General features: G+C 38.8%; 1 protein-coding gene across 1 annotated transcript in view; it reads right to left on the bottom strand.

Annotated features, from left to right (window-relative positions):
* pde6a (phosphodiesterase 6A, cGMP-specific, rod, alpha) overlaps positions 1-24128 on the bottom strand; it is a 50212-nt gene that overhangs the window by 17627 nt on the left and 8457 nt on the right. Inside the window, exons 4-15 of the mRNA XM_075480773.1 lie at positions 23888-23977; positions 23050-23190; positions 20102-20176; positions 19524-19588; positions 15534-15600; positions 12629-12676; positions 7796-7945; positions 7022-7165; positions 5894-5959; positions 5031-5177; positions 2156-2263; positions 721-830 (exon numbers count right to left, since the gene is read on the bottom strand). Coding sequence (XP_075336888.1) covers positions 721-830; positions 2156-2263; positions 5031-5177; positions 5894-5959; positions 7022-7165; positions 7796-7945; positions 12629-12676; positions 15534-15600; positions 19524-19588; positions 20102-20176; positions 23050-23190; positions 23888-23977 — 1211 coding nt within the window. The remainder of the gene's footprint in view (positions 1-720; positions 831-2155; positions 2264-5030; positions 5178-5893; positions 5960-7021; positions 7166-7795; positions 7946-12628; positions 12677-15533; positions 15601-19523; positions 19589-20101; positions 20177-23049; positions 23191-23887; positions 23978-24128) is intronic.

Below are 24128 nucleotides of genomic sequence, written 5' to 3' on the forward strand. Positions count from 1 at the left end.
TTTAATATATTAAAATATATTATTATTCTAATAATAATAATAATACTAATATTATTTTTATTAAAACAATACTTATTATTTCATCATTATTATCAAATAATAATTTAATTTTATTTATTAAATTATAAAAAAATATTAAATAATAAATTAATAATAAATAATTTATTAAATGATAAATCTAATTATTTTCTTTTCACAAAAATAAAGCGTTTTGCTTTATTGTGATGCAAATGTATTACTCTTTTGAACGCATATTGTTCTGAGAAGCAAAACGCTTTATTTTTTAAACCCCAGCCAACTAGCCGGACTACCTTCATCAACACCAAAACGAGGCTGGAACTCTGCTCACAGGACGCAGCAGGGGGTAAGAAGATGTTCAGAAATGATGTTGCTGATATGGGATGTCATACAGCTTCATGTTAAAGGAGGCGAACTGTCCCTTTAAAGTGAAGATGAATATTTATTCTTATAAAACTAAATTCAAAGAAACAATTTAAAAGGTTGCTGCAGATTAGGACTGACACTGCGATATAAATTGATGTTTTGTTTCCTGATAAAGTTTTGATTTTTCAGTAAAAACAAACACTTCAAATCACGAAGTCCCCTTTTTTTTCAGAAAATGATGCAGATGTATCGAATCGTATCGTATTGTCGGCTGAACATCGTGCGGTGACCCTACAGCTGACGTATGGAACTAAGTCCGTTTCCTGCGTCTCTTACTTCAGCTGGTAGAGGTTGTTGGTTCCTCTGTGGTCGATATCGTGACATAACCCAGCGGTCACCATGGCCATGCACTCCAGGTCTGTGTAGTAACGCTTCAGGTCACCGGTCTGAGGACACCAACAGAAGCACAACAGTCAGAGAGAGGCGAGCAGAAGGAGGGTCTGCAGTCAGGATTCACAGAAACACGTTTTTATTAGGGCTGGGCAACGATTAAAGTCTTTAATCTAATTAATCACATGATTTCCCTGATTAATCACGATTAATCGCATTTGTACGCAGAATCCAAAAATGAATCCAAAAGTAGCGTATAGCTTTTAGCATTTAGCTTTATTTTAAATGTGCTGCCATATGAATGAAAGTGCCATAACATTTGTTGTGCAAACACACTTTTAACATCAGCATCTTTCTGTAGTTTTTATGTAGAAGCCTCGCTCCACTGTCTGTTTCCTTGAATGACTTGCTGCTATCAGTTGTGTGTTTTGCCTTTAAGTGATATTTTAGACTGGAACTACTACGCTGAGAAGACAATTCAACTTGGCAGTGTTTACAGATGACTTTGGTTCTGTCGACTCCGCCGTCTGGAAGAACTTTAAAATGAAAATGGCCGAGTAAAAGTTCCGTACCCTTCTCCATGTTTGGTGGATCCGCCGATTACTTTCTTTTCCTGTTCCACAGCAGACAGCAGCAGACTTTTACAAAATAAAAGCCTGTGAGCAACAGACTTTTACAAAATAAAAGCCTGTGAGCAACAGACTTTTACAAAATAAAAGCCTGTGAGCAACAGAGTTGTACTATTATAAAATAAATAATAAAACAGGGGTGGTCCGTGGCGTAGTGGGTTCAGCTGGCCCCGGATCGAGTCCCGTACCGGACGGCCCTGTGCTGCGTGTTGTTCCCCCTCTCTCTGCCCCCTGCTTCCTGTCTCTCTGAACTTTCCTATCCATTAAAGGCACAAGAGCCCCCCAAATTTTTTTATTTTATTTTATTTAAAAAAAATTTCTTTAAATAAATAAAACCTGCGGTAATGCGCGATAAAATATTTATCGGCGTTAAATAACTATTGAGTTAACGCGATAATAACGAGTTAACTCGCCCAGCCCTAATTTTTATAAAGAAAAAAATGCATTTTGATCCGTTTTTATCGTGGTTTCTGCATGTAGGTGAACTGTAATGATGCTCTCATTAATGCAGCACAGCCTCACGTTTCATTATCAGACTCGCTTTATTACGTCTCTCCTATCTCCCGCCTCCAAACACACATCAACACACCCCCCCATGCATGATTACTTTTACATTTCAGGTGAAGATAAAGGACGGAGAGCAGGAAGAGGACGAGAGAGACTGGATCTTTATCAGAATCAGGGAAAGGAGGAGGAGAGGCAGAGAGGAGGGGAGACAGATGGGAGAAGATGGAGGAATGAGTCATAGTCACCATCAGCAGGGTGAACATGGTCTGTCCAACGTTGAATCCGTGTCTCCAGTTGTGGTACGTGATCTTCCTGTAGCCTTTGCTGAGAGAGTATATGAATCTCACCAAGACCTGTAGGGGAAACATCGTACATTTTACTGCTTATATTTTCAGTTCTCAAAGTTCACCTGGATTCACACAACTCTACGTGACCTGCTGCGCTTTCTACCACTACTACTACTACCACTACTACTACCACTACTACTACTACCACTACTACTACCACTACTACTACTACTACCACTACTACTACTACTACTACTACTACTACTACTACCACTACTACTACTACTACTACTACTACTACTACTACTACTACTACAACTTCCACTACTACTACTACCACTACTACTACTACTACCACTACTACTACTACTACAACTACCACTACTACTACTACTACTACTACTACTACTACTACTACAACTACCACTACTACTACTACTACTACTACTACTACTACTACTACAACTTCCACTACTACTACTACCACTACTACTACTACTACCACTACTACTACAACTTCCACTACTACTTCCATTACTACTACTACCACTACTACTACTACTACCACTACTACTACTACCACTACTACTTCCACTACTACTACTACCACTACCACTACTACTACCACTACTACTTCCACTACCACTACCACTACTTCTACTACTACTACCACTACCACTACTACTACTACTACTACTACCACTACCACTACTACCACTACCACTACTTCTACTACTACTACCACTACCACTACTACTACTACTACCACTACTTCCACTACTACTACTACTACCACTACTACTTCCACTACTACTACCACTACTACTACTACTACCACTACTACTTCCACTACTACTTCCACTACTACTTCCACTACTACTACCACTACTACTTCCACTACTACCACTACTGCCACTACCACTACTACCACTACTACTACTACTACTACTACCACTACTACTACTACTACTACTACCACTACTACCACCACTACTACTTCCACTACTACTACTACCACTACTACCACTACCACTACTACTACTACTACCACCACTACTACCACTACCACTACTACTACTACCACTACTACTACTACCACTACTACCACTACTTCTACTACTAACAGAAACAATAAAACACGATAACAGAAGTGAGAGCAAAAGTCTCAACGTGTTAAAAGCCAAAGAATAAAAATGTGTCTTAGTTTTAAAAGAGGACAATAAAGGGGCACTTCTGATATGTAACGGCAGATCGTTCCACAGTTAGGGAGCTAAACACTAAAAGCTCCGTCTCCTCTAAGCTTTAGTTTAGACCTCGGTACCTAGCCCAGATCAATAAGGGATGTTTCACAGGGGCTTCTTTTTCCCCCCGTTTAATTTCTCAAATGATATTATGTATATGTGACATTATTGTGGTCATTAACTCGTGTTTCCCTGTTCCAACAGGTATCCTTTGAATGGTGTTACAGTGTTTTTTTCCCCTCGTCTCTGTCTTCTCAAAGCCCAGCTGGTGTAGGCGGACGGCCACCCTTCCTGGTTCTGGTTCTGCCAGAGACAAGTTTCAGTGCAATCTGCTGGTTTCCTTAGCTAGGAAATTGTTTTTGAATTGGCTCTATATGAATGAATTGGATTATTTAGCAAATAATAATGATTACAATGAATTAAACTCCAATTGGCTTGAATTAGCCTGGGAATTCCCATGCTGCTTTGCGCGCAATTTCATTCACACTGCAAAGGCAGCCTGGAAACCACCGCCCTTATTTTTGCCTGAGTTAGGGAACCAATCACAGAACGGGGGGGCAGCAAGACGATGACGACGTCTATGCGCGACACCGAAGCTTGTAGAGTGTTAATCCAACATGGCAGCGGACACCACGTTACCGTTCGATGCAGCCTTAGAAAGTGTTTTAAGTAGCTTAGAACGCAAGTTTACTTTTAAAAAAGAGCAACGTTTGGCGTTGAAAGATTTAATTGCCTTCTTCCTCGTCGAATTTCTATCGCTCTACATACGTCATCTGGTATAAGTGATACAATTGGCTATGAATCGCGAGCAAAGCAGCATGGGAAGAACCAGACGCCATTTGATAGACATTCATAGCGCCCAATAAACGGCTCTAGGCATTCGTAAACCACGCCTCAAATACGAGAAAGTGCACACCGAGTTCCCAGACCACCATCTCATCGAGGAAGACGAGGAACACTATTTGTTTGTTTGTTTTGTTTTAGTTTACTTTTATCTATTCATCCATTATTTAAAATATCTATTTATTTGTTTATTTATTATTATTATTATTTAAATTATTTTATTATATACTTATTATACACTTATTTATCCAGTGTTTTTCCTCATGGGGATCTTCCACACCGGGGACTCTGCCTACTCATTACTGTGGGGATGGCCCTGGTTCGGGGGGGCTGGGGGATCCTGCCCTGCAGCCCTGGCTGTGGTGTGGATGCCAGCCTGCCCTGATATGGGCGGTTCCCCGTGGTGGCGGCCTCTGTGGTCATTGGTGGGCTGGCTCCCGGTGTGGACAGATCCCCAAGATACCGTTTCCTCACTTCAGCGTCAAAGCCAGATTTTAATGTTGATTTTAATGTTGATTGTTGTTGATATTGATGTTGCTCATGTTGGGGGGGTAGTATGTGTGCAGTGTGGTTGTCGGTGTGATGTTGTGTGCGAGTTTATGCATGAATTGATTTGATTATTTATTTTATTATGTAAAGCACTTTGTGCTGCTTTTTTAGTATGAAAGGTGCTATATAAATAAAGTTTGATTTGATTTGATTATGGAGCCCCACTAATGACCAAACTAAGTGCCAAACTGAGCGCTGACCTCTCTGGGAATGTGAAACTTGTCCACCACTTTCAGCTCGTAGTACATCTTGATGCCGCATTTCACCAGGTCCAGCTCGCTGTGCTCGAAGTCGCAGAAGTGGAACTCTAAGATCTCAGACTTCTTAGAGTTTGGAAGAACCTCCGTCTGTGATCAGAGACAGATTAAACACACCATTTTTAATTCAAACTATGCGAATCTTTTCATTCTATTGATAAAGTAATTACCGGTATATTAATTTCTGAGGCACAAGTTGTGCGATATAAAAGGGAATCTGTGTCCTGTTACTTTTTAGTGAAGTAACTGTCATAATCTCTGCCTTGTATTTTTAAGATTCAGTAAGAACTCGAGCTTCTTAAGTAAAATTAAACATTTTATTAACGTAATACATGAATTATGGGGGAAGAGTAAGTTTTACTTAGGTTTCCTCATACAATTTAAATGTTTAATAGTTGTATGTACATAAACCTAGAAATACTACATAAACTTTACTCTGAAAGTGTATCGTTAAAATCTACTAAGTTACTTCATAACAGCAAATACTACAGCTATATAAAATTTACTTAAAATTTTGAGTAAAATGATGTTCCTGCCTATGAAAAACAAGTAGACTTTACTTCATTTGTTTAACTAAATATAACTTAAAACTTAGATGTAATTAAGTAAATGTTACTTAATATCTTCAAAACTGTTATGTATTACGGTAAGTAAAATTTAGCATATATATTGCAGCATTAAATATTACTTAAATCATTTGAGTGCAAATACTTACAAAAGGTTTTTTAAGTAAATCTTATGAGTTGTTTTTTTCAATGTAAGCTCTGAAACGGACTCAGAACCATGTGGCATCATGTCGTATTTACCAGAATCTCCTGGAGCTCCTCTTCCTCGCACTCGTCGGGCTCCTTCCCCCACCTCTCTCTGGTGTTCTGCACAAACATACATCATCAACACTCACCTTGGACGAAACGGCGCAGCATCAATCAGCCGACTCCTGATCTAAGGTCAAACCGGGTGATCTCTTTCAGAGCGTTTGTTCCTCCTCTGTCCACTGACAAATCACCCCATAGAAAAACTGACAGCTTATTTCAGCTTATATATGACACATCCTGCTCACATCCTGCTGCTGTCACCTGCTCCAACCTGCTGCTTTTCTTCTGTTCGGCAACAATATCGAAGGGAATGAAGCGTGTTAAGCATTTCTTAAAAATAACCGCTTCTGGTTTTAAACATTATGTAAAAAGCTGCCAGTAAAAACAGAATTTTCCCTTTAAATTCATTGCTCCCGTGTCCCATAATTTTTTTTAATTAAAAAAAAACAATTTTAAATATTTTTTTTAATAAATTAATACTTTTTTTAATAAATTAATAATTTTTAAAAATAATAAAAAAAAAAAAAAAAATTAAATTAATTAAAAACAATGTATTTAATCATTCATTATTATTATTATTAGTTAGTAGTATTATTTTTATTAGAATTGGTATTATTATTGTTGTTGTTAATATACAATCATTGTAAATAATAAAGAATTTTTTGAGCTTCTTAAAAATAACTGCTTCTGGTTTTAAACATTATGTAAAAAGTAAGAACAGAATGTTCCCTTTAAATTCATTGCTCCTGTGTCCCATAATTTTTTTTATGTTTTTATTATTATTAATTTTTAATAAAAACATTTTAAATTTAATTTAAAATTAATTTAAAAAACAAATTTATTTAGTCATTCATTATTATTATTATTATTATTAGTTAGTTGTAGTATTTTTATTAGAATTGGTATTATTATTATTGTTGTTGTTAATCTACAATCATTGTAAATATGACTAATTTGAATTTCCCCCATTGGGGGATGAATAAAGTATTTTTCTATTCTAAGCAAAATAATTTTGCACCCAAACTGACCAGAGCTTCAACAGCTCAAAGATAACATTTTACACTGAAACTTCACCCTGATGACGAGGACCAGGCCTCTTTTCCACTTCTACTTACTCACCAGAACGTTCTGGATTTCGTCCTTGCGACACTTGACGTGGTACATCACCATGTCCTGGAAGATGTCCTTCCTGTTCTCCAGCTTGTTCATCTTGTCATAAGTGTCAGTGTTGAGCACAGACCAGCCCAGGAACTGGGTCAAGGACTGGACACAGACGTGGGAGTTAAATACAGCATTAAAGTGCACATAAACAAACCAAATATGGCTTAAACACTTCTTTTCTTTGCATTCGTCTGTAGAAATGTTTAACTTTAACTCAGATTCTTCATTTGAGAAAGCAGCCATGAAGAGAAAAATAGCAGAATAAGGTGTTTAATCACCGGTTTCATGCTGCAGCGCTGACACTTTGGCTCCTCTGTTGATTTATTGTAGTTTGTGTTTAAAAAAAGCTTTTAAATACAGATGCTTTTCTGCATATTTGTCAAAATACCATTTCCTTCTTTGCTATTCTGCACATCCATCTCCAAATAATACAATAAACACACTCGGGTTCATAGAACACCAATCAAATGTTGACACTTAATAGCTCGTTGAATTAAAGCCAAGCCAAATTTCTGCGTAAATAAGAAGTTAGTGAAGAGCAAAGGATATAAAATATGAAATACTTCAGTCAGAAGCTGCCTGTGATGTGAAAGAACAGCTGAAGATCAAATGTTGTGTTGCAGTGAGCAGCCTTCAGGCCCGATGATAAATAATGCAGACGCTCTGTGGCCTGCAGCGTTTTTATAAACCAGTGACTCAGCGTGGGCGCACACACACACGCCGAGTGCGTACCTCCATCAGCGTTTCGTCCATTTCATCAAAGGGTTTCCCATCCTTCCTGTTGTAGAACGTGGCCACGCCCACTATCTCTTCCTTCTTGTTGACGATTGGCAAAGACAGAACGTTCTTAATGGTCCAGCCAGACTCGTCCAGAGGCTCCGACTGCACAGAAACACACAAAGTAAACCTTATTCAGGGGCCTGATCTGTGCAGGCTAGGGCTGGGCAACGATTAAAATGTTTAATCTAATTAATCACATGATTTCCCTGATTAATCTCATTTGTACGCAGAATCCAAAAATTGAATCCAAAAGTAGCGTATAGCTTTTAGCATTTAGCTTTATTTTAAATGTGCTGCCATATGAATGAAAGTGCCATAACATTTGTTGTGCAAACACACTTTTAACATCAGCATCTTTCTGTAGTTTTTATGTAGAAGCCTCGCTCCACTGTCTGTTTCCTTGAATGACTTGCTGCTATCAGTTGTGTGTTTTGCCTTTAAGTGATATTTTAGACTGGAACTACTACGCTGAGAAGACAATTCAACTTGGCAGAGTTTACAGATGACTTTGGTTCTGTCGACTCCGCCGTCTGGAAGAACTTTAACATGAAAATGGCCGAGTAAAAGTTCCGTACCCTTCTCCATGTTTGGTGGATCCGCCGATTACTTTCTTTTCCTGTTCCACAGCAGACAGCAGCAGACTTTTACAAAATAAAAGCCTGTGAGCAACAGACTTTTAAAAAATAAAAGCCTGTGAGCGACAGACTTTTACAAAATAAAAGCCTGCGAGCGACAGACTTTTACAAAATAAAAGCCTGTGAACAGCAGACTTTTAAAAAATGAAAGCCAAAATAAAAACCCGGTTTGAGTCCCGCATCGGACGGCCCTGTGCTGCGTGTTGTTCCCCCTCTCTCTGCCCCCTGCTTCCTGTCTCTCTGAATATTCCTTTCCATTAAAGGCACAAAAGCCCCCCAATTTATTAATTATTTTAATTTAGAAAAAAAGTAAATACATTTTTTTTTAAAACATGCGTTAATGCGCGATAACATATTTATTGACATTAAATATTTAATGCGTTAACAGGATAATAACAAGTTAATTCGCCCAGCCCCAGTGCAGTCACTTCTGTTGGTGAAATAACTCATCTGCTCCTCCCCTGAAGTCTGAACTCGAGGTTCAGGTGTGACTCGAACACTTTGGCTTTAAGAACTTTGGAAAGCAGTTTGCTTTCTGTGATTAACCCTGAAGGGGCTGGACAGGCAGATATCTGCCCCGACACTGGAAAGGTTCAGCACTCTAAAACCTCCAATAATAAAATACTAAGGAACAGACCCACCAAATCAAACCGCTCGCACACAGAAGAATCCAATAAAAGGAAAAAAGAAACCGGCCTTTCTACAATTAGAGGAAAAAACAATGTTCCAGTGCAGAGAGCAAAGCTGGGGTTGGACTGAGGGGACCCGGCTCGTCCTCAGCTTAGCCTTCACTGATCCACCCACACAGCCAGAGTCAAAGGCTTCTCCGGGGGAAATATGGGAACCGGCTGAAAAATATCCGTTGGATCAAAATCAAATTTCACTCGGGGATTAAACTGCAAAGCAATGTAATGTTGTAATTTCCTTCATTGTCTGCAGGAGTGAGGCACAGTCTGAGTGAGGAAAATGGTTTCCACCATATAAGAAGAATGATAAGTAAAAATATATGAGATGGTTAATAACCCCACGGCAAAGAAGAAGAAGAAGAAGAAGAAGAAGAAGAAGAGAAACTGGGACATATCACTTCTTCAGGACTCATATCTTATGGTCTGTTATGGTATCTGAGCAGCGTTTATAAAGACAATTCCTGCATGAATGAAATCTGACAGCGAGATGCTGATTACATTCACTTCCTGATACGAGGCGATCAACAGCAACAGGTGTTAGATGTGATATAAAGTCAGGAATTTAAAACGCATCAGTGCCCAACTGGTTTCTTTACTGAATAAACGGATGCATAATGCAAAAATAAAATGGGTTTATGTGGCAGATTAATGCAATAATAACTGCATATTCCACATAAGCTATGATGTCAACGTAACATGAATTTACAGGAGAGGCGCGTTAAAGATTTTTAAATGAACCTTAATTGAATAGTCCCGTCTCTGAGGTGCAGTCTGGCTGCCCCCCACTTTTATCCCTGGTTAATGAAACCCTTCTGACTCGTTTATAGTTCTTAACTAACCATTAACCATCTTAACTAGCACCGGAAGGAAATCGTTTTGGTGGAATCTGTCAGCAAACACCACAGTTTGTGGCACTAATCTCTTCATCAGAGATACTCATTGCGCGGCTCCTCAAGCTTTAATTGGTGGCTCGCACTCGCATAGTAGCTTATAACAATACATTTTTGTAGTATTAAGTTTCTTTATTAAGTATTAATTAAGGCTTAATGGTGTTTCCTAAAGGGGGCTCTGTTAAACCTGGCAACGCAGCCCGCTTAAACCACCGTCACACTTGAACGCAGAGCACGCTAGCTCCTTTAGCCAGCGCCAGATGCAGGCACAATGGATCGGTTTTTAATTAAAAAAGGGCAAAAACCAGCACAAAAACCATGCTCATCCTGAATGTCACACTATGATTACAACAACAAACTACAAATACAACATGAAGAAAGTCGAGCACATGCACGCCAGCTTCCGCTCATCCCAGTATTAAGGTAAATGTGGTCTGAATTGAAAATGTATTGTGTATTGTGTAGTATGCAGTATGTAGTATGTAGTATGTAGTATGTAGTATGCAGTATGTAGTATGTAGTATGCAGTATGTAATATGCAGTATGTAGTATGCAGTATGCAGTATGGAAGTATGTAGTATGTAGTATGCAGTATGTAGTATGCAGTATGTAGTATGTAGTATGCAGTATGTAGTATGCAGTATGTAGTATGTAGTATGCAGTATGTAATATGCAGTATGTAGTATGCAGTATGCAGTATGGAAGTATGTAGTATGTAGTATGCAGTATGTAGTATGGAAGTATGTAGTATGCAGTATGCAGTATGTAATATGCAGTATGTAGTATGCAGTATGGAAGTATGTAGTATGCAGTATGCAGTATGCAGTATGTAGTATGCAGTATGTAGTATGTAATATGCAGTATGTAGTATGCGGTATGGAAGTATGCAGTATGCAGTATGCAGTATGTAGTATGCAGTAGTTAGTATGCAGTATGCAGTATGTAGTATGCAGTATGTAGTATGCAGTATGCAGTATGGAAGTATGTAGTATGTAGTATGCAGTATGTAATATGCAGTATGTAGTATGCAGTATGCAGTATGGAAGTATGTAGTATGTAGTATGCAGTATGTAGTATGCAGTATGTAGTATGTAGTATGCAGTATGTAGTATGTAGTATGCAGTATGTAGTATGTAGTATGCAGTATGTAATATGCAGTATGTAGTATGCAGTATGCAGTATGGAAGTATGTAGTATGTAGTATGCAGTATGTAGTATGGAAGTATGTAGTATGCAGTATGTAATATGCAGTATGTAGTATGCAGTATGGAAGTATGTAGTATGCAGTATGCAGTATGCAGTATGTAGTATGCAGTATGCAGTATGTAATATGCAGTATGTAGTATGCAGTATGGAAGTATGCAGTATGCAGTATGCAGTATGTAGTATGCAGTATGCAGTATGTAGTATGCAGTATGTAGTATGCAGTATGTAGTATGCAGTATGCAGTATGGAAGTATGTAGTATGTAGTATGTAGTATGCAGTATGTAATATGCAGTATGTAGTATGCAGTATGCAGTATGGAAGTATGTAGTATGTAGTATGCAGTATGTAGTATGTAGAATGCAGTGTGTAGTATGCAGCATGTAATATGCAGTATGTAGTATGCAGTATGGAAGTATGTAGTATGTAGTATGCAGTATGTAGTATGCAGTATGTAGTATGTAGTATGCAGTATGCAGTATGTAGTATGTAGTATGCAGTATGTAGTATGCAGTATGTAGTATGGAGTATGTAAGTATGTAGTATGTAGTATGCAGTATGTAAGTATGTAGTATGCAGTATGTAGTATGTAAGTATGTAGTATGCAGTATGCAGTATGTAGTATGCAGTATGTAGTATGTAGTATGCAGTATGTAAGTATGTAGTATGTAGTATGCAGTATGTAAGTATGTAGTATGCAGTATGTAGTATGTAGTATGTAAGTATGTAGTATGCAGTATGTAGTATGCAGTATGTAGTATTCAGTATGTAGTATGCAGTATGTAATATGTAGTATGCAATATGTAGTATGCAGTATGTAGTATGCAGTATGTAGTATGCAGTATGCAGTATGTAGTATGTAGTATGCAGTATGTAGTATGCAGTATGCAGTATGGAGTATGTAAGTATGTAGTATGTAGTATGCAGTATGTAAGTATGTAGTATGCAGTATGTAGTATGCAGTATGTAGTATGTAGTATGCAGTATGTAGTATGCAGTATGTAGTATGCAGTATGTAGTATGCAATATGTAGTATGCAGTATGTAGTATGCAGTTTGCAGTATGTAATATGCAGTATGTAGTATACAGTATGGAAGTATGTAGTATGTAGTATGCAGTATGTAGTACGCAGTATGTAGTATGGAGTATGTAGTATGTAGTATGTAGTATGCAGTATGTAGTATGCAGTATGCAGTATGTAATATGTAGTATGCAGTATGCAGTATGTAGTACGCAGTATGTAGTATGCAGTATGTAGTATGTAGTATGCAGTATGTAGTACGCAGTATGTAGTCAGTTGCATCTTGAAGCTGTTGATAATGACAGCAGCAGAAAGGTAAGATGGAGCCCAACCAGCTAACCCGTCTCACCTGGAACTTGAAGAAGTCATCCTGACCTGCATTCATGATGTTGCAGATCTGTTGTAAAAGAAAAAACAAAAACGCATTAGAACAATGACAGTTTGATTTCCTGCCGGTGTAACCTGTGGCTGTGAGCGCAGCAGCGGGGATAAGGGACACCTCTGGATCTCCATCCCATAACAGATCCTTCACCTTCAGCTCCGTGGCTGGAAGCACATGTTCCCGTGTAATTTTCTCAGTTTTATTGCTCCGCGGTGGATCCATTCATATCCCCCCCGCGCCGCATCAGAACCCATCAGCGTCAGCCTGACTAATCTTTTCTCCTGGATTTATGAAAATGTGGCTCAGTGGAGAAGTGAAGCTTCACCTTCCACATAACGCCGGGTAAGAAAATACAGCCGAGGACAAATGATGCGCGCTTGAAAAACGACGGGCGCCAAAGACAATGAGAGGACGTGAGGAGGAAAGATGGAGAGACGGGGAAAAACTCGCCGTGATTAATTACAACGGCATCAGAAATTACAATTATATATCACAGCAACGCGGCGGCACACTTTTCATTCAGCTGTGTAATAAGTCCTGATGGGGTTCAGCTCCTCTGACCTCCAGCAGCTCAGATTTCTTACAGGATTCTGGTTTCACTCTGGACTTCTACACACTGAAACTCAAAGTTATTCCCTTACAGAACGTTTGAGAACGTAGCGAACAAAGAAAGAAACAGATGAAAAATGTCAGAACCAACGGTGGGAAATGAAGACGCAGACGAGGCCTCATACTGAAAGCATGTTTACCTTCCAAAGAGTGAGAAACAGCAGCTACATTATGTGTCTTCTGTGTCAACCAAAACAAACGCACATTTCAGCAGAAACTCAACATCTAACTTGAGGAAACATGTAGCGCTAAGTTTCCTAAACTCGTTTTTCCCCCATGGATAGGTGAATGTTTGTTTTTTAGGTTACATATGGGTTACATATGTGTTAAACATTTCCTAAGTCTCTCTTATTTCTTATTGAAGTTCTTGAATTTACCTGGATTATTTTAATTTAAGCTATTTTGTAATTAATTAATTCATTTTAATTTATTTTATCAATTGGATGAACTCTAATCTGCCTAAAGATGATTATTTAGTATTTTTGTCTGTCTGATTGAATGCTTGTGTTAACAAATAAATCAGACGTTACTCAACAGTTACTCAGTACTTGAGTAGTTTTTTCACCGAGCACTTTTTTACTCTTACTCAAGTAATTATTTGGATGACTACTTTTTACTTTTACTTTACTTTTATTCTGAAGTAACAGTACTTTTACTCGAGTACAATTTTTGGCGACTCTACCCACCTCTGGTGATTTCCAACCTGGGGTCAGAAAGGACGCCACATGGTTGTGGAAAGCGACACATTTCCTAATAAGAATGGGTTTTAGTTTACATCACGCGGCCTGAACAAGTGATTAAAATTAGATGAGATTTTATTCAGCCTCTTTGTGAGCTTCTCATGCGAAACAGAGGGATTTTGACTTGGTTGAGAAGCACAACTCAACTCATTTTAGCCCTGATGCAGCATTTTATCATTTCCCATCTGTGAGCTGTTCTGCACACGTCTAAGGGAAGGTGGACATTCCCTTAAGACCTTCAGAGGTGTTGATTCTCTAAAGCTGCAGAAAATCCTTCATTACGTCGTCTGACAGGTTGTTATTACCGCGTTCAGGTTAATTACTCCCATGCTGAACCAAAATGGCACCGTCTGCATTCAGCAAGCCAGTCACTCATTATTCGTCCCATTGATTAATTCATTCATGTTCGGCCTCTGGGGCAGCCAAACAGAGAGGCCCCGATACCTTCAGCAGGCACCGAGCATCCGTGTGACCTCCCAAACTCTCAAGTTAGCCCTTGTGCGGTCTTAACATTGTGTTTACTCCCCTTTGTCCTAAGCCTTTGCTCTACCAAAGGCCCAAAATAAAGCAACTTAATTGAATTTTAAATCCAAAATCTATTTTGTATGATGAAACCACCTGTTATTTATCTATTCAACTCAATTCAATACATTTTTTATCATTTATTTTTTGTTGCACAATACAAAAAGACAATCCCCAGTTTTCAGGATTACACTTTTATTTTTTTTTTTTTTACCACAAACCAACTGTCAGTTGGACCAACAGTTTTCTTGTTGTCTCAGTTTTCTTTTACATAATAAAGGTTTATTATTGCTATTACATAAATGTGAAGTAATTACTTCTGAATTAATTATATTGAAAGGGAAAAAAACAGTGAACTTTTTTCTGCTGTTTAAATGTTTTTATAATTCACTGGTCCAAAATGAGCCATAAGACAATCTTTGTACCCTAGTGGTGTACAGCCCACATGGAAACATAAACAAAAATAAAGTATGACTTTTTCTAATGATGGGGTCCCTTTAGGAAAAGTCATAAAATTTAAAGTTGGAAAAAGATAGTTTAAGGTATTTTTTCTACAGCTAAACATGGTGGTGGCTCACTTTTGACCTGCAAGACAACAGGAGGGTTAAAGCCTGTTGGTGTCGATTTATTCCACAAAAGCCCCTAGAAACTTCTCTGGTGCACAGAAAAGTCATGCATCCACAAAATAAAGGAAGTAATAATGATGAAATGACTGCTGCTGCAGCTGAAAGGTCCTCATGGAACCGTTTTGATGGCCATTAGTGGCTTATAGGTGACAGACTGAGACTTCGAATGTGCTCATTTCAATGTAAAAAGAAGTTAACATCAGGCCTACTGTTGAGTTTTACAACTCAAATCTCATCTGGGCAATTTCTCTGAGGCTCTTTCACATGTTGAATGTGACGATTGAAAAAAAGGCTGCTGTGATAAAGTAAAAATAAAACGCTTTTATAACACAAACCTGGTCTGAAAATGCAGTTTGTAATAAAACCAGTACTAACCAGCCCGGTTTCTGCCACATAGGTTGGTAAACCGCTAATCAGCGCCCAGTGCTCGGGTGGAGGACCCCTGAGGACGAAGAGAACACCACAAGCAGAGAAATCAACCATCATCTTTCATAAGAACAGATCAAATAATCACATAAAGAACCTTTTTGGATGGTGATATAACATTTAACCAGTTAAAAAGGATTTAAATAAACCTGAAGAGCTTTTCATGGTTACTCAGAAACAGAAATAAATAAAATAAATAATAATAAATAATAATAAATAATAATAAAATAAAAAATAATAATAATAATAATAATAAAAATTAAAATTAAAATAATAATAATAATAATAATAATAATAATAATAATAATAATAATAATAAAAAAACGAGAAAAAAAAAGAGAAGCTTTTAGCTTCAGGAAACCAAAATAGAGCCCTCCGACTGCCGTCTGCAGCAGGTGAGAAGCTGGCAACTCGGGTATTTCACACAAGCCCAAACTGGAGAAATCCTTTAAAGGGACATTTCGCCTCTTTTGACATGAAGCTATATTTGTTTTTGTTTTTTTTGTTTATTTCAAGGATAGCCCCTTGAGATGCATCATCTCATTTTCGAGGGGATCCTTACAAAAACCTATATATATAAATAATCATCAGTAGTATGAGATCATAATTAAAGGTAAGTCCAAAACAAGATACAAAACATTTAAACACAAAATACCCACAATCCTTCACACTTAATGCTCCCCCACGCCTAGCCATCCACCAACACATTGTGTACACAGCATCAAGGCATAAAGTTAAGCACAGTAGAAAAATCTAAATATAAAAGTTACTCTAGCACGAGGAACAGGCGAGTAGGTCCAGACAGACTGAGTCCAACAGGAAAACAAAATAAAAAACAAGAGCAGGATGTTTGACAAAGAGTAAATAAAGATGATTTAAAGATATGAAAATGAGTGATAGATCTGAGTGATTGCGGTAGTTTATTCCAGTCTGATGGAGGTATATGACATCCCATACTAGCAATATCATTTATGAACATTGACTTAAGCCTCTAGCACGGTCGCCGCGTCTGCTAACGCGAGCGGTGTTGATGACGTCATGATTTCGTGCCGGCTGTATACGGTGGCGCCAGTAGTTGCAATTTGAAGAGCAGGAACACTGTCATCAATGATGCTGCTGCAGTATCTGGGAGATGAAATGCTTCGTGTGTTTCTGTGTTTAAGACGATTCAGTTCATAGAGGTGAAGGTTTGAAGCTCCCGGCATCCCCACTCAGAGTCTCTGCCCTCTTCTTTGCCTTCAGGCATCTGTCCCGTAGCTTCTTCCACACATTCTTACAGAACTCTCCCTCTTTCCCCAAAGTTCTGCCCATCTCTGTGCAGCAGTTTTGGGAGTTTACGTTGCTCCCTGTGCTGTTTCACTGCAGTTTCGTACAGCTGCCTGTACAAACGCACCTCCTGACTGAGCCGGTCTCACATCGGTCCATCCGGTTTGTCGTTCTCGGCGCAGCCAAGTTACAGAAATCGGCTGGTGCACGACAACGCGCTGCGCCGTCTTTTCAAGGCAAAGCACCAGGCCTGAAACGTCATTTCGACGTCACGGGTCGGCTGTAAATCCAGCTTTACCCCCTGCTGCGTCCTGTGAGCAGAGTTCCAGCCTCGTTTTGGTGTTGATGAAGGTAGTCCGGCTAGTTGGCTGGGGTTTAAAAAATAAAGCGTTTTGCTTCTCAGAACAATATGCGTTCAACAGAGTAATACATTTGCATCACAAAATCGTTCTCCAGGAAAAAGTCAGACCTCACAATCTCTTGGCCCTATTTTCTCTCCCTTCGTATCACTGCCTGCTGCCGCCTGCTGACAGCCGCACCTGTTACGGTGTTTGCTGCTCGGAAGCAGGGGACTGCTCGGTCTGCACAGCAGGCAGTGATACGAATTTAATTTATTATTTAATAAATTATTATTTATTTATTTATTAATATTTTTTATAATTCAATAAATAATATAAAATTATTATTTAATAATAATTATAATAATAAAATAACATATTTTATTATATTAAAATAATATAATATTTTATAAAATTATATGAAAATATAATATTATACATGGCACTAGCCGGAGAGAAAATAGGGCCAAGAGATTGTGAGGCCTGACTTTTTCCTGGAGAACCATTTTGTGATGCAAATGTATTACTCTGTTGAACGCATATTGTTCTGAGAAGCAAAACGCTTTATCATGCTGCTGATATGGGATGTAATACAGCTTCATGTCAGAAGAGGCAAACTATCCCTTTAAGCTCTCACCATGTAGGAAACGCCACTGTGAGATGTCACAATAATGACAAATACGTGAAATCAAGCGACAACACAAGTTTCCATCTGATTACTGAGCAACTTCTTCAGGGTGTAGAAGTATGGTGGATGGAAACATCATTAATGCAAAAACAACCTCTAACAAACCTGAAGAAATCACAGAGAAATGAAGCAGCCAAAGTCTCAAAAATGGGTTGAACCTGACATGGTCTGCCATACTTTTTATTTGTGTCTTTTATGTTCACTTTGACCCTAAGAAGCAACAATCAGAGGGTCTGCTCTGCCGGAAACATGGCGGAGAAAAAATTGTGGCCATTTTAGTGCACGTACCCTTCATTTTTTGATAGAATCAGTGTTACTTACCACAGATAATGATGAGCAGCTTCAAAGTCTGTTGGTAACTGTTGGTAACTGTTGGTAACTGTTGGTAACTGTTGGAAGCTGTTGGTAACTGTTGGTAACTGTTGGTAACTGTTGGTAACTGTTGGTAACTGTTGGTAACTGTTGGTAACTGTTGGTAACTGTTGGTAACTGTTGGAAGCTGTTGGTAACTGTTGGTAACTGTTGGTAACTGTTGGAAGCTGTTGGTAACTGTTGGTAACTGTTGGTAGCTGTTGGTAACTGTTGGTAACTGTTGGTAACTGTTGGTAACTGTTGGTAACTGTTGGTAACTGTTGGTAACTGTTGGAAGCTGTTGGTAACTGTTGGTAACTGTTGGTAACTGTTGGTAACTGTTGGTAACTGTTGGTAACTGTTGGAAGCTGTTGGTAACTGTTGGTAACTGTTGGTAACTGTTGGTAACTGTTGGTAACTGTTGGAAGCTGTTGGTAACTGTTGGTAACTGTTGGTAACTGTTGGTAACTGTTGGTAACTGTTGGTAACTGTTGGTAACTGTTGGTAACTGTTGGAAGCTGTTGGTAACTGTTGGTAACTGTTGGTAACTGTTGGTAACTGTTGGTAACTGTTGGTAAACGTCGGTTGGTTGTTTCAAACTCATTCAAATGACTAAGATCATGTGCCACGATGCTAAAATATCCAGTAAGTCTTTCAGATTTTTGAGAATAAGCTAAAATTCTATTGAGTTTCTGACCCTGTTTATCGCCAACAAGGCAGTGAAGTCATCACAGATCCAATGATTTTGGTTGGATTTGTCCAATTTTTTTCTGTGGAATGAGTATACTGTTTGGTGAACAGAACGGCATATTGACTGGTGTCATAATTTGGGGGAATAATTGATTGCCAATGAGGTAAAGATGAAAATATTGGAAAAAAGTAAAAAAAACGCCTGATTTCTTTGCATTAAATTGAGCCAAAATCACGTAGAAATGTATTTTAAGAGTTATAATTTCATTGGATGTTGTCTCCACATGTGTTATGTGCATCTGGAATGCATTTTATTTATTGACAGCTTACCCAACCCAATGAGGATTTGTGGAAAATTGTAATTTTCCAACATTATCTATCAAAAAATGGCCACAATCTTTTTTTCGCCATGTTTCCGGCAGAGCAGACCCTCTGATTATTGCTTCTTAGGGTCAAAGTGAACATAAAAAACACAAATAAAAAGTATGGCCGACCATGTCATGGCTGCTGTGGCATCTTGAAGCAGGAAACATCTAAAACATCTGGCTTTAGCGCATAAATGCTGGGTTTTTTTTAACCTGAACTGAGATCTTTGTCACGACTTACGCTATAACTTTAATGTCCTCTTTGCCGTGGAGGATGTAGTCGATAATTTTGTAGAAGATGACTTCCTGGGGAAGACAGAATAAATTGATGAGACAATTCTAGAGGGGAAGTTTGTGGGAGCTCTTCGTCTTTTCTGGTTTTTACAAAAAAAAAAAACATCACAGGACAATAAAACAACTACAAAATTTATTAAAATTTACATACTCAAACTATACTATCTATATAATATTTAAACTAAATCTGAACGTAAATAATAATGATTAAAGATACAACAAAGTTGTCTTTATCGATTCATTTCATGCATCGAGACTAAACAAGACAGGCAAAAATAAGACAATTAATGAAGAATACACTTTAAAATCAAGGTTATTTTAGCTGCTGAATACAGTGGAAATAAACTGATAATGCATTATTAGTCTGAAAGTGTTACCATTGTGCTCAGAGCTTAAGATTAAGATTGAAAATGTCTTAAACGGGTCCATTTCACAGCACTGGGAGTATAATTTGGTGCCGTGGAAGTCTGTCACCTGGATGTAAACATGCAGATAAACGGTAAAAAAAAGCCATTTTCTCCTCACCCTGCCATCGGGAGTCTTGGGTCCGTCATACGGAGGAACTTCTCCCATCAGAACGGGCCACAAGTCAAAGAACTCCTGTGGACACACAGAGGATTTACAGCGACCCGCTTCTTTTTTCATCATTCACACGCTGAATATGAAATATTTTCTGTTCTGTCCTCAGGAAAGTTTTCAAAACAAAGGCTTAAAGTTGAGCTGCTGGTTCTGTTTGTTGTTTTTTATTCATGATATCCCCAAACTGCGCCATCTGTGCAGCCAGACAACATGTGTTTGTTTCTCAGATAGCAGGTGTCTGGACTCAACTGGCAGCTGCTTGTAATTAGGTGACAGTCGCCGGCAGTGAGTTGTAAGCATGACAATGTGTTAGTCAACACAAATACGTGGAGAAAACAATCAGAGGGGGTGTTTTAGGTATTCTTTTATCAGCGCACAACAAGAGAAATCAATGAGCTTAGAAAAAGGAACCTCTACAGTGTCTGGAAGGGGAGAGTAGCTGGATGAAGGGATTTAAAACAGATATTTGGAGCTAAAACTTCGACAAACCCGTGTTGTTTTATGCTTTTTAAGGGATTTCAGGTTTCTTTGTGACACTTTTTCAGGTTTTTCCCCGTATTTACATTAATGTTTAAGTTCCAAGAGTTTACACTTTATTTTTGTGATTTGTTCCCTTAACTTCATGTAACTTTATGTCACTAAAATCTGATGTTTAGGTGGTTATCACATTTAAAAATGCACCAACTCAATCTTTATAATTAAAATTGGAAAGTTATTACCCTGCACGGGTATATGGGGTAACTAAAGGGGGAAATTACGTAAAACTGAGGGGCACTTTACACGGAAATGAAAACGGGTTAAAAACGCAAAACCTTTTTGCGGATGCACTACATCGTTTCGATGGAAACGGCGTTTTGGGGGCATGAAAACGCAAAAAAGTGAAACCGCCCTCCAGAGTGGAATTCTTGAAAACGCTCCACTGTCGCGCCACCGTGTAAAGGATGAAAAACGCAAAACTGCGTTTCGCGTCACAAAGAAGTAGAAAGACTTGGTCTTGGTAGCGTTGCCACCTAGCCATCTGGCGTGTTTACTGCATCGATAATGAAACGTCACACACTTTTGCGTTTCCGTATGCACGCAGATTTTCACCCTAAAACGCTCGTCTAAAAGCAGATTTAAAAGTGAAAATGAAACGCCACTTTTGCGTTTTGGTTTCAGATCGTTTCCGTGTAAAGGTAGCCTGAGCTGTTACAAACCAAAACACATACCCCTTTTATCTGGGATAAAAGGGGTATGTGCTATTCTATTCAGAGCTGGTTTTCCTTCAGAACTTTCCCAGAAGCTGCTTGATTTTCCAAATCCAGAAAGCAGCAGCAAAGCTGCGCCGTTACATCACTTCAAACGTCCCCTTTAAATGGACTGAATCTCCATCCAGGTTCATTCCATTTTTTTGAACCAGGTATAAACACCTGAGCTACTAAAATCAAAACAACTGATAATATAATATCAGTATATAATTAAAGCTCCAGATGGAAACTGATTGATAATGCTGCTGTTTATACTAGTTAAAGAAGGACAGGATTAATGAGCTCCTGTTGTTCACTGCTGCTTCACATTCATGTCTTTTGCCTGTTCTGTCTTGGATTAATTAGACCAGATGCAACACGGGCTTTGTTCCAAACCGCCTTCTTCTCCTACTACTCCTACTAACTTTTTGAGTTAGTATGCGAGTTTGAGTAAGCGAGAAGTTCCCGGATGCATACTAGATTCTCCTAAATGTTGGGTATGCATCATGAGGTTACTACTCATACTCAAACTACCCAAGATGCAACGTAACGTGACGTCGCCGATCGTCATTTCCTGTCAAAACGGCAGTTTCAAGCTAGCTACAACGAGGGCAGGTTCACTTCCTGTTTTCAAAACAAAAGCACCAATTGTATGGTAATAGCTTTCCCTATGATAAAAGGCAACGGGTATTTTATTTTGTGAAAATAACAGGAAGTGCGTTGCTCACTGCGGCTAGCTTTAGTAGCGCCGAATTCGTGGGAACAAAATGGTAAACAGCCGGTATTTTGTCAGGTTTTCAACACGTTGGGGATCTAAACGAATACTTTCTCACCTGAAAATGTTTCAAATGTTGCTAAAGTTTACAGAGTTTAGAGCTTAAGAGAAATCAGCTTCAGGCCGGCTGATTTCGGCTCGGGCAGGAGCAAGATGCATTGTGGGTAAACGCTCTGCATACTGTCTGATCGATGATTATGCAGTATGTAGTATGTAGTATGTAGTATGTAGTATGCAGTATGTAGTATGCAGTATGCAGTATGCAGTATGTAGTATGTAGTATGCAGTATGTAGTATGCACTATGTAGTATGTAGTATGTAGTATGCAGTATGCAGTATGTAGTATGTAGTATGTAGTATGCAGTATGCAGTATGTAGTATGCAGTATGTAGTATGCAGTATGTAGTATGCAGTATGCAGTATGCAGTATGCGGTATGTAGTATGCAGTATGTAGTATGCAGTATGCAGTATGTAGTATGTAGTATGCAGTATGCAGTATGTAGTATGTAGTAGTAGTATGTAGTATGTAGTATGCACTATGTAGTATGTAGTATGCAGTATGTAGTATGCACTATGTAGTATGTAGTATGTAGTAGGTTGTATGCGATTTCGAACACAGCCTTTGTCCCTGAATTTTCAAAGATGGCCGTCGAACGTTTTTGTTGCCCTTCCTGGTCTCCATAACTTAAGCTCCTGATGGAAGTGGTTCTTTGCCCGGAGTCGATGCTTCAGAAACTTAAACTCAGAAATTCAGAAAATAGTTCTCAGTTGGCCCGTCCCTCTGAATCAGAACTGGAGGCACTTCGGTCCAAAGGGGGCAAACAGTGAATCACATGTTGTGATTAGATTTGTTGTTGTTCCCAAGCGAATCCTGAACTTAACCGTGACCCACCTTGGTTTTGGTCATGTCCAGCAGACCCACAGAGTAACGGTCACAGTTGAGGAAAGCTCTGACAGTGTACAGCGCCTTGTGGAACTGCCTCTCTATATCCGTCAGCTCCTCGAACACCTTGCTGGCCGACCACAGCAGCACCTGGATAATAAAAAAGGACAGAATACAGCACTTTCAGCCTTCATAAAGCCTAAACTAAACTAAGCAGCTCGGCCTGGTTTCCACAGTAATAAATCTTTGCTACAGTTCACGCTCTGGTGCAAGTTTTTACATTCGCAGTTCACAATCACGCAGCCTGATGCCTTGTTTCTACACATGTGAGTCCTATCAATAATACATGAACAAGGCCTCTTAGTGTGCGACGCAGAAACTCAGGGATAAGATGCCTCGCTGTGTATTCAGCCTAAATCTAAAGATCAGCAAGCTCTTCTTTAATCTACATTTCAGAGGAAAGTGGACAAAGCTTTAAAATCTAAATAATTAAAATCAATAACACTTGCAGATGGCTCCCTTTGCCTCTCTGCTGTGCTTCAGCTCTGCCTCCAAAGCCCCTCCCTGCTCAGTAACCAGGCAACTGCTGCTGTGGCTCTGATTGGCTCTGCTTAAAGAGTCTTAATGTCTCTCATTGGCTCTGGTAAAAGACTCTTCATGGCTCTGATTGGCTCTGATTAAAGACTCTTCATGGCTCTGATTGGCTCTGCTTAAAGAGTCTTCATGGCTCTGATTGGCTCTGGAAAAAGAGTCTTCATGGCTCTGATTGGCTCTGCTTAAAGACTATTCATGGCTCTGATTGGCTCTGATTAAAGACTCTTCATGGCTCTGATTGGCTGTGCCTCACCTGTCCCTTTCTGGTCTCACAGTTGTGCAGGTAGCTCAGATGGAAAACTCTCAGCAACAGGTTGGCGAAGTTCAGGTATTTGTTGAGAATCTGGAAGGGAAAAGAATAAACTCATTTTGTACTTTATGAGCGTGTTCACTTTTTTTGTCTAAACGTAAAACTTGGAATGAATAGTTTTACATATATGTATATATTTCTGTGTCTATAAAGGCACTATAACACTATTCATTCCCAGTTCTAC

Source organism: Odontesthes bonariensis, chromosome 13 (genome assembly GCF_027942865.1).
Source record: "Odontesthes bonariensis isolate fOdoBon6 chromosome 13, fOdoBon6.hap1, whole genome shotgun sequence".
NCBI classification, from domain to species: domain Eukaryota; kingdom Metazoa; phylum Chordata; class Actinopteri; order Atheriniformes; family Atherinopsidae; genus Odontesthes; species Odontesthes bonariensis.